Raw genomic sequence first — 12,179 nt, forward strand, 5'->3', positions numbered from 1 at the left:
TTATGTCACATGCGTTGTGTGTGTTAAGCCTATTTTACAATGTGTTTCCTATTTCTTGTCTTTTGTTATTTTTTATCTTATTATTGTCATTTTGCTTCTTATCCGGCTTTTTGTTTTAAATTGCCCAAGATAAAAGTTAACGAAAGAAACAAGAAATACGTACTAAAAAATACAATTGTTGATAAAACGATTGCAAAGGAGAAAAAAGCAAAAGGAGTAAAAAACAAGAAACAAGAAACAAAGAGCACATTGTAAAATAGATTTTAAACGTGACGATTTTACGATTTTGTTTATTATGTTTGTATATTACGTTAGATACATTTCGAAAGAAATGAAACTAGTATCTGAAACTAGTATGACATCAATAAATAAAAAATGAGTTTTATCTTCGAGTTTAATAAATAAAATTAATAAAATTAATTAATCACTGGAAGATGTTGGTACCAAGTGCTTAAAAAAAGATGTTGAATATATTCTTCTTAATCAAAAACGTATATGAAATAAATGTAATTATATATTAGCTATTAGTTATACTTAGCCAAGTATTTCACGCAAGACAAATAAGATAGATTAAAAGTAAATAATAAAAAACGGATAAATATTTATACAAAAAAATCATGTGAAAATAAATTACTTGAATATTGAAAGGAATAGGAAAGGAAGAATAAAAATTTAAAGAGTCATCCACATTCTATAAAATCTGCAGAATTTTATACAAAGAATTAAAAATGAAAATATAATATTTATTTAATATTATTTTTTGATTAAATACATTTCTTAAATGATATATTGCTAGTTTTAGAAAGAAACTTTTTCGGTACGAACAGCATACGTAAAAGTATCTATTATTAATAAGGAATAACACTTTTCTATTATATAAAAAATTTGCTGGTTAGTTAATTTAATATTAATTTTTTTTTTCAAAAAATGAGTATCATATATAATTTGAAAGTAAACAAATAAAATGTTTTTAACAAGAAAGTATTAGACACAGATTAATTTATCATCGATTGTCTACAAGTCATTATCAAATTTCTGAAGTACTTCTATTAAACGATCGTATAGTAGGGTTTTAACATCAATGGCCCATAAAAAATCCAAATGGGTAAACAATTTATATTGATTTTCCTCCAACAGAATTACATTCGGCAGGTGCTTATATGTTTCGAGGACATTCTGGGAACAAAAATATGGAAGACTATGAAATTATTCCGAGTGAACATCGGACAGTGATAGTTTAAAACCTATATTTCATTATAAAAAACTATAGAAACAAACAAAATTTATTTCAAAGATAAAAAATGGCACTTTTAGTGTAGACAAAACTAACAAAATTAAATTTCTTTAACCGCAATACTATTCAATATGACCAAAATTGTTATTTTTTGCTGATCCCAATTTTTCGGAAATGTGATGTGATAGAATTTTTCTAAACACACGAATTCAAATCCAGCAGCCAAAAATCTTCGAGAAATAACACTTCACACATGCCAAAGAAGTCATATTTTATTGGACAGTGTAATATGAAAAGAAAATTATGCGATTCAATCTTTTAGAATTTCAAAGTAATCTAAATTATTTATAAAGAAAAAAATATTTTCCATGATTTTTTTATAACTATACTAGTTAATCGAATATTAGTTAATTGCGAGATAGTATACTAGTTTAAATTAAAATCTTTCCTTTATTCGTTTTCTTGGCTATCTACTTATTCGATTTTTACATAAATTAGTTGTATAAAAATAATTTGTACAAATAAATTTCTTGCTACAAATATGTTATACTGGGTGGCCTCGAACATTCCAGATAGACCGTGAGGTTTTATAAGAAATTTAATTCCAAACAAATTTTTTATAAAACAAGTTTTTTAAACATGCGTCGAAAAATACTTCCTTAACAAGTTAATCGCTCAAAAACCTCTGAAATCATGATTATTTTATACATTTTTATAGATATAAAATCTAAAAAAGCAATATCATGGAATGTATGCGTTTTTTATCAAAAAGTACCGACAAAAAGTTGTCAGATAATTAAATTTTTTATAAAATCTCAAAGTCTGGCTATGTGGAACATTCAGGACTACCTTGACATATAAATAATTGAAAAATTTTTTTTTCCGATATATATTTTTTAATTAAAAGATGTTTTTATACATATAAAATTCAAAAGTGATCTTACCGATTTTAAAGCAACCATATCGTTAGCACCGTAGAACAAAGCTAAGGGAGTAGTAATTTTTTTTAAATCATACGTTAGAGGTGTCTGCTCATATTGCTTGTAACTGTCAGCATATTCATAATCGTAAGTTTGAAATTTCTCTGCAATAATTAATTTTATTTTTTCACATAAATATGGAATTGAAATTAAGAGATTAAGAAATTCGCAAATTTGTTATTTTTATCTAGATAAACATAAAATGTCATGTAACTGTAAACAACGTGCTTATAATAAATACTGTAATATTGTAATATTAATACTGTAATATTAATACTGTAACTAATAAATCAAACTGTTATAATGATTTCATTAATAAAATTATATCAATCTTATTAAATTGTTAAATTATTATATCATTTATTATATTATTAAATTATAAACGAAATAAAAATAAAAACTGATAATGTTAAACAATATTTCAGGTGTTCGATGCACTTTTTTTTCTTTATAAATAACACAATATGACAAAAATCGATTTTTTTCTTCCCATGAAAAATTCAAAGAGATTCTGAAAGTAGATGTTAGGAAAGTATACCCGTGTCTCTTTACTGACTTCGACATTGTCGCGATCTAAACAAAGCATCGAAATTTTTCTGGACAATAAAAAAGCCGACAATTACAAAAAAATTGTTGCTGAAATGATTTCAGCTTTTCATGCAATAAAAGTTAACATGTCGCTTAAAATACACTTTCTTCACAGTCATTTGGATTTTTTTTCACCAAATTTGGGTGAATTCAGTGATGAACATGGTGAACGCTTTCACCAAGACATTGCGATCATTGAAAACCGCTTCAAAGAAAAAGACATCAGACACATGCTTGGTGAATACTGTTGGTTTATTGTTCGTGATACAAAACGGGAATCATATAAATGACAAATCAAACGACCAAGATTCTTATAATAATTATAATTATAATTGTATTGTTATTATTATAAAAATTTGAAAATATATGAAAAAAAAGTAATTCTTAGTTATTTTTTTTTGTATTCGGACTTATCCTATAATTTCACATGCAAGAAGGTCAATTATTTCTTTTAAAAAATTATTATAATTTAAAACAATTGTAAAAAGTCAATATGATAAATGAAGCAAATATGATAAATGGCTGCATAAAAAACGTTAATGACTTGATCTGGTAAAAGGCCGAGATACGGATATTTTTTTTTACATCTATGTTCAGAATCTCTTTGATTTTTTTCACAGGAGGGAATGTGTGTTGTAATATAATAGTGTAATATAATAGTTTTCTTTTTTATATATATATTTGAAGCAAAGAAAAATACTTACTTGTAACTATATTTTGGACATAATGTTCCAATGTTCGCACGGAAGCGCCGTTCGGATAATTCGATAATATTTCCGGCAATGCCGTCTGCAACGAAAGGTTTTATTAAAAACAATTTTAATTTATTATAAAAACATAGAAACTTCATTTTGTAATTTTTATAGTTTTTAAAAAAAGCAGTGTTACAATTTGCAAAATCATGCTAAATTGAAAATGTACCTACAGTATTGAATTGCTCTGGATCAAATCCGAAGAGTAGAAATATTATTGCAACGCAGACAATCTGAGTAATTGCCTTATCTGTACACAATGTTCTTCCCACCGTGATGCTCGTTGACGATAAGGAGGCCAGTTCATATATTTCATTAGAATAAAGAAATTCCTAAACAAAAATGAAATATGCAAATATTGAATTGTAATTGGAACTATATAGCATATAATATAAATAAAGAACAAATGTAATATTGTAATAATTATATATTAATTTTCACAAAATGTGGAATGATAAAGTGATATTTTAATGAGAGTCAATACGTATAATAATTAAAATGAACAAACTATGTAGTTGAGACCAGAGATGAAAGTAACACGGAACGAATGCAACTTTGTAAATATAACTGAAACAAATAAACGAATTGAAACATGTTCTAGCATGTGACTTATGTTGATTTCACTTTACTTCAGTTATGAGCGAGACGTTAAATTGAATGGTTATTTGTATAGTGCGTTTGTGGTGAAGAATCACATTAAAAATAACACTTTAATCTCTATTATTTTTATAAATATTTTTAATTTTATTCACCTTTTATTCACCTTTTAATTGTTTATTATTATTTTTCTTTTTTATCATTTATATATCGATATTAAAAAATTTATTTATGTTTAGTTTTTTTTATATATGACACATTTCTAAATAAATCTAAAGAAATTCTAAGAACATTTTAAAAATAATACTTCAGTATTATTAGAAAAAGGATAAAAAGCAAGAAAATAATTCAGTGTATGGAATGTCAGCAACGTGATTGTCAAAAAAGGATTTTGCTTCGTTTATCTTACTTATTGAAAAAATCAATTTCTTTTCTTTTCGTATTTCAAAAATCTAATGAAATTAAAATATGCTTTTAAGTTTTAAGTATTAATTCAAATAACACGTCTTCATACTCGTTTGCTCCTCTACTCTCTTGCCTTATTTAAAGAAATGATCACTTATTATAATTATAAATTTAATTTAATTTTTACAATAGATTATTATTTAAAATATCACATATATATATATATATATATATATATATATAATATATATAAATTTTTAAATTTTATAAAAAACCAAACATATAGAAAAAATTTAGAGGTAAAATACATGATATTATAAAGAAAACATTTTAATTAATTATTTATTTGATAGCCTGTACATAACTTTATTAATCATCATTTTATAATTAATATATTAAATAAAATAATGTGTTGTGATAAAAAGTTATTCTCCTATTAAGATTATTAGGATAATATTACAAATATATATATAAAATACAAAAATATATATAAAATATATATTTTTTTTAAATATGATTGATGTCTGATTCTTACCATAATCTTTGGTATTTTATTAAAAATATTTTCTGGTAAAGGAATTCTTTCTTTCCAAATAGCAACCGGACCAAGACAGATTCCCAATTTTATTTTTGCATTGTATTCGGGTTTCATGGATAGTAAAATGAATAACGTGGTAGTTCCCATCGAATGACCAATATAGTGCAAAGTTTGTTGTTTTGTGTAACTAAGTACGTAATCAATCATAGTTGGCAGGTCTCTCGTTCCCATCTCGTGATAACTGGACAATAAAAAGTTTATTCTATTTTCTGTTTTATTACTTTTTTAATGCTGCAAAACCACCGAATATTCATTACAAACTTTTTAACTCAATCAGGATCAATTTTTTTCTTAACGAGAATGTTGAAATATACAATGTGTCCGTAAAATTATGATGAGGTTTTAAAATGCCATAACTTATTTTTAAAGAACCAGTTAGAAACTAAACAAATTTAAAGTTAATACTAAACAAAATTGAAAGAAATATTTTTTTAAATATTTAACCATAGTTTCTTTTAAAAGTTGTATTGTACATTACAAAAATTATTTGTTTATGTCATACAGTAAACAATATTTAAGGGGGTATAACACCTTTTACGGCCAAAATCGACCTCATTTTCAAGATTTTTTTTTACATACAAAGAAGTGCGCAATTCAAAATCGGGTCTTTGGGCTTTTTTATTTACATATTAAAGACACTGAACATATTTTTTGTTTTTGAAAAATCATCATGGTTTATAAAATAAACGCCGTCAAAAGAGGCCGCTAGCGTCGCGTATGTCTTGCTGGTGTACACGATTGTGGCTGACTGGAATGACCTAAAGCAAAAATACAAATTGGTTCTTAATCTGTGACAGTTTGGCTAAGGTAGTACCGGTGGATTTTAAAAAATATCAATTTTTGAGAAAATGGCGCGACTTTAAAAAAAAAATCGAATTTTCGCCTAAAAATCTGACATAAAATCGATTGCCAAAAAAAATCTAGTGATTCTTTTTAAAAAAGGCTAGGTACTACCATAAAGGCACCCATGCTGAGTATAAAGATATTTGATTTTTGTCGATCGGATAAAAATTGTGGGCGTTGTGATGTACACCAGCTTGAAAAATAGTGTTTTTCAGAAAACGCGTTTTAAGTTTTGGTACGAGAAATCTTGCAATTATTAGCTTATTACTTTAATCGGCAATGCCTGGCCCGTACAATTGTCCTTCCAAATTAAGGTCCTCATCATCTTTGGCCTTTTTATTGGACATGTCAAGTCTCCGAGCTGCTTTAGCTTCCGCAGTCATGGCGCGCTCGGCTGCGCGGATCCGCCGTTCATCGGTTTTTATGCAAAAGTCATAGCAAGTGGTACCGATCGTTAAGTTAAGAACTTGCATAATTTCCAATACACTTTTTAGGCCATCGTTGAAATTGCAAACAGCAATATTTGCAGCAATATCAACGATCGCCTTGCTGCTGTGGACCCCTTTCGGCGCTATAGACGACAGCACAGAGTTGAAGCTCTCGTTGTTATTTTGAGTATGCCCGCCAAGACAGCGGGATAATAAATCGTCAGAAATTAATTCTTCGTAGATAGGCTTGACTGCTTTGAAAACTTCATCCTGAAATATTTGACAAACGCAAGAGAAAGGCAGCGAGCTCGGTGAGCGCCCCAAGGCCCTTTCGTTAACACACAAGCATAGCTATTTTCGTGAAATAAATTCAAGATCGCTTAGGCGTTAATGGGATCATATTCTAGACATCTTAAAGTATCATTTAAGCCAATAAAAAATTTTTTTTATTTTTTGAAGCCGCAAAGGTGTTATATCCCCTTAACTTATCTTTGAATATTATTCTGGTTTCGTTTTTTAACTTGTTTCTTTACTCAATTATAGCATTTTAAATCACAAGTATTTTATTTACACTATATAAATACACTTGTACTTAGTATTATATTAGTAATTTTCATATATTTTATTAATGAAAAATTGATTTTTTTTAATTTAATGTTCTAGGTAAAATATGTTAAATTAAATAAAATTTAAGAAATATAAGAGAAAAATATAAATGATTAAAATAATTAAAATGTTGAAAAGAGAGTAAAAATATTTCTTTAGATAACACTTGCAGAGTAAAATTTTACCTAAATTGCCAAAATTCCTTATTTTTTGGAGATATTTTTATATGTGATCTGCAATAAGAATTTCCTCTGAAATTTCCAAGCCATACGTCATATCCTTTATCAGCCAATAAGAATGCTACAACATAAGAATATAAATTAGTTTTCTTATTATATTGTCGAGTTAACTATTAGTAGCCATTATTTCATATAAAAATGTAATTGCTTCCCTCCTTATCATATATTTACCCTATAATGTTCTGTTTGAAGTCTGGAGTGTATTATCTGTTTTTTTTTTAAATATAAAATATTTTGTTGTTTAAAATTCAGACATTTCGTTGTTTTAATAAAAAATTTAAATTATTAAAAAATTTTTAATTTGATTAAAAAAGTAAAATAAAAAATTGATTTAATAACATCATTTTTTATCAATGTAATATAATAAATATATTTTTATTAAGTGTATTTTAATAAATCGTTTGATGTTATATAAATTGATAAATGTTAACATATATAAACATATATGTTTAAATAAACAATTTTATTAAATTGATAATGCTGTTTTAAAATAAGATAACAAAGCTGATTAAAATAACATATTAATATAATAACATATTAATAACAGTATTATTTATTAATTTTCTGAAATAAATCTTGGTCAAATTTTATAAGATAATTTATAAATTAACAAGAATCCTATAACAAAGTTAATCTATTTACTTGCTAAATTTGTTAAATTTTTTGTTTCTTGGAACTTAAATGTTTATTATTTTGTCTCTGTAAAATAATCTCTTGCTCTATATTTCGCGTAATAAATATTTATCAAGACTTTCACCTGAGATGTTTCATTGACCCCCTTATAAGTTCTCAAAGATGAGTAATGTCAAGGTAAACATGTTGAGTGTCTTCAATTTTAGCGTAAACTAGATAAACAAGCCTACACGTACACATATATATGTGATTATATATGCAATTAACATATCGTGTTCAGAGCAGTAACAGATGCAGTTTAAATATTGAAAATTTCGATTACTTACTAAATTTCGATACTTTAGCAATATTTGTTGTTCTTTTAATTACTACATCTATCTATATAATGTATATATTTAATTATTTCACTTTTTGATAAAGTAAGACAATAGATTCACGAGACATTAGGAATCAGCGCTAATACTTATTTGTACAAATATAACTAATGACAGAAAAAATATATATATAAATAAAAATATAATTTAATAATTTCTGGACGTTTCGTCTCTGTTTTGAGCCATCCTCAGCAAATACATGTATAAATAATTACCGACATTGAACAATTATATCGTTGTTTAATAAATCGCAAAATATATCTCATGTTTTTTCCAAATGCACTTTGCATGGGTCAAGTAGTGATACGCGATCATCCTCAACATTAATCAATGTTGTGACACTGCAGTTTCATAGCTGAGTGATGATGGATTGATCATCTCAATGCTAAATCAAAAGAAGTATTTTCCTTATATTAGAAACCGGATAGAATCTGTGATGTTACAAAAAATTTTTTTGTTCACCTCATAGTTCAAGCAATCCACATTTTACAATAGTCAATTAATAATACGGAGAATATAAAGAACAAAATAAATATTGCACCACAGTTAGGCATTAAGTTTAAAAATTGGTCGACAAGAAGCGCGGACTTCTAATGCCTCGTGAATCTATGTCTTAATTGATAATTAAAGGAGTCTCTAAAATAGTTACTTCTTAAAATAATTATTTTTATTATTTATTGTTATTAACTTTTTGTACTCATAGAACTTTTATATTTATAGAAACAGAATTGTTTAAATCGTGCCATGAAAGATTTCACACAAATTTAAAATAAATGCAGAAAGTGAAATGTGAGGAATTCTACTTGAAGTTATATTACTGATTTTTTTATATTTTTTGTTGCTGATTTGTTTGAAGTTATATTGCTATTATAACAAAATTATTCAGAATGTAATTAACATATCAGGTAATAATAACCAACACATAAATAAATCACTCACCAAGATCTTTCTCAGGACCGATTATCACCCAACAGTCAGATGAACATATAAGACCATGTTGAAGAAACACAACTTTTTTTCTTCGATAATCTTTAGACAGTGGACTTCTTAATATCCTATATATTACCAAGATATAACCATCTTCCGTTGTGACGTAATGTTCTTCAGTGGGATAACCATATCTCTCTACCAATCCGGCCTGCATATATCTCAGAGCGAAATATTATTAAAAGCAAAATTGTCGTTAACTTAAAACAATCGTTATGCAATCGTTAATGCAGCAAAATATTTCTTTTAAAAAAAAGATTTCTTTTAAAAGATTTCTTATCTAATTGTAAGTAATTAATCTCTCTTAATGTATATATAATTACACTATTATTTTTTTAGTACATATTATACGCATTAAGAGACAATCTCATACTCACAAAATCCAATGTTACATTGTTTGCTGTTTGAATTTGTTCTGGCTTCTTTACTCTTACTATACCAGGATCCTTAGGAAACAGATAGTTGAATATTATTTTCCGAGGAAATGCTAAGTTTTCCCGGAGATTCAGTTTTGCTTCCAGTACCACTGCAGTAAGCATAAATACGATGAAAACAAGTTTTGTGCCCATTCTCATTAAAATGTGTGATACTTAAAAATGTAAACTACAGCTTGCAAGTGCCGACTATTATATTAGATATAAGTTTTATTGGTTTTATAACATTTGTCATCATTTGCAGTTCAGAAAACCTACAAATATAATTGGTATTAGTTTATTCATTAATTATTTGGAGTTGATTCTTCTTTAATATGAAGAATTTTATGAAATCAATTTAATTTTCAATTTTTTCATCTAGTAATTAAATTATAATTTTATTAGAGTTTGTAAAATTTGTTTAAAAAAATTAAATTTATTTAAATTTTAAGTTTAAATGTTTAGAAAATTTATTTAAACAAAATTATAAAGTTTGTTATTTGTTTCATTAAAGATTACTTTATAAAAAGTAAATATAAAAGTTGAATTGTTCATTAATAAATTACGCTAATAAAAACTTCAAGTAATATCCGAATATATTCTAATATTAAATCTTTTATTCTTATTTTTTTATAAATTCAGTAAAGAATTAATCATGAACGTTTTTGCAAGTACAATACATAAACAGTAGATATATATATGTGTATATAGATATAAATTTAACATATTATTAAACAAGTCATATAAGGGACTATTTTAAACAATCTATTTTAAAATGAAAAATGCAATTTTTATACTTACTGGATTTCTAATCCGTATTTTGTAATCGTTATTTAATTATGCGTGATTTGAAAATTTTAAAACTGGAATTTGCGTGAATGTAAATGGCTCGAATATTAAAGAGGGCAAGAAATGCTGAAAGGTGAAGAATGACCACTCAGATTCTGTACGTGAAAATTGCTAGTACTGCAAATAACCGTCGTATAATATATAATTATGCACAGTTTCTAAATCGTTCATTGATTTTAAGACTTGGTGATTAAAGTTGACAAATATAATTTGAATTAGAATGCAATCTCTAAATTTTTTTAATAAAGCAAGCAAAAATATTCTTTAAATTTATCATGATTTAAGTGAGTATTCTAATCTAAGACTAAGAAAAAGATTTGTGAGGTGTTTTTAAGTTGTACTATATACATTTTTACGTTTAAAGTAGCGTCTACACTGAAATGTTAAGACGTAAAGCTTTGAGCTTTAAACTGTAAGAAATTGCACAGAGTCGAATATGAAAGAAATGATTAGCTATGATTGATTAGCTATGATTAATTTCTTAAAGCTTAAGTTTTAAAATTTTGTGGTAAACGCTGCTTAATACTCTATAAATCTATACACGCTTAAAAGCAATTTATTATCAAGCGTAAATTGAAAAAAAATGAAAAATGTGAGTATTTATGTGTGAGAGCGCGTATTAACTTTTTATTTTTTTGAGTTTATAACGTTTACGAAACACGTAATAAAAATTAAATGTAAAGGTAATACTCTATCTATTTTTAGTTCTATCATTTTTGTAAACTTTGTCTTTATAGATTTTATATTAGGTGTTGGAATTAATTCGTAGCGTTTTACAAGTGATGGGAAGTACTTTCATTAATGTATTTTTTAATGCTCATGTGAAATAAATAACATTCTTTCATTAAAAAACGCTACGAATTAATTCCAACACCTAATAGTATATACATGCTTTCTAAGGTCTATGAATTTCCAGATAGTAAATTCTCAATTTATATTAAATTTCAAATTTTGTAGTTATTGTCATTACAAATATTGTTAATAACTTAATCAATTTATATCACAATTTTGAAAATGTAATTTTTAGAAACGAGAATTTCCTTATATGTTTTTGTTACTTACGTAATTGTCATTTATATTAATGTACTCACCAGTATATTTAACAGAAATAGTTTAAACTAAGTCAAAAATTAGAAAGGTGGTAGCAATTAATTATTTCATCTATGAACGCGAATTGATTTTACTAACATCTAAAAACGTTAACTATCACATGCGGCGGATAAATCGAATCTGTGATAAATGTACTGCGCTTACACAAATATATAGAAACGTTGCAGTCTTATAGCTATAATCGGTGACTTCTCAAGACCGCGCGTAATTTCGCGATATTGCGCAAACTGGCATTCAAACCGCCTTTTATCGAGTAAGGTTAGGCATGTTTAAATATTTTAAATTATTAAATAATTTGCTATAATCGTCGTTAAAAATTAATTTTATAATTAGTTGTTATATGTCGTATATATATATATATATATATATATATATTTTTTTTTTTCATTTAATTTCATTTTACGATGCATTATTCGTTTGTTCCAAAACAGCGATACTTTGCAGATAGTTGCAGCAATTGAGTTCGTTAGAAAATAACATGCAAATGTATTAGAAGTTAGTTACAATCAAAATCTACGAAATGAATGAGGTATTGTCTGTCGT

The 12,179-nt window shown here is 26.0% G+C and overlaps 1 protein-coding gene and 1 long non-coding RNA gene across 4 annotated transcripts; both read right to left on the reverse strand.

Annotated features, from left to right (window-relative positions):
- Positions 1-723: 723 nt before the first annotated feature.
- On the reverse strand, positions 724-11,766 carry LOC105153172 (lipase 3). Of its 3 annotated transcripts, XM_087415067.1 has the most exons (10): positions 11,618-11,766; positions 10,479-10,592; positions 9,642-9,952; positions 9,217-9,415; positions 7,217-7,331; positions 5,092-5,335; positions 3,728-3,886; positions 3,507-3,591; positions 2,179-2,318; positions 724-1,176 (listed from the first exon to the last, which is right to left on the reverse strand). In XM_087415067.1, exons 3-10 carry the CDS (start codon positions 9,837-9,839, stop codon positions 1,015-1,017), a joined length of 1,302 nt encoding a protein of 433 aa, XP_087271193.1. In that variant the 5' UTR covers positions 9,840-9,952; positions 10,479-10,592; positions 11,618-11,766; the 3' UTR covers positions 724-1,014. The 3 variants fall into 3 exon arrangements, with proteins under 3 accessions (XP_087271193.1, XP_087271192.1, XP_087271194.1); XM_087415066.1 differs by lacking the exon at positions 10,479-10,592; XM_087415068.1 differs by lacking the exons at positions 2,179-2,318; positions 10,479-10,592 and having other exon boundaries at positions 1,015-1,176.
- Positions 5,755-7,205, reverse strand: LOC147906971 (uncharacterized). Its single transcript, XR_015547930.1, has 2 exons — positions 6,266-7,205; positions 5,755-5,912 (listed from the first exon to the last, which is right to left on the reverse strand). It is a non-coding gene; the product is annotated as an uncharacterized LOC147906971 (long non-coding RNA).
- Positions 11,767-12,179: the final 413 nt, after the last annotated feature.

This window comes from Acromyrmex echinatior, chromosome 17 (assembly GCF_024713525.1).
Source record: "Acromyrmex echinatior isolate Ae372 chromosome 17, ASM2471352v2, whole genome shotgun sequence".
NCBI lineage: Eukaryota > Metazoa > Arthropoda > Insecta > Hymenoptera > Formicidae > Acromyrmex > Acromyrmex echinatior.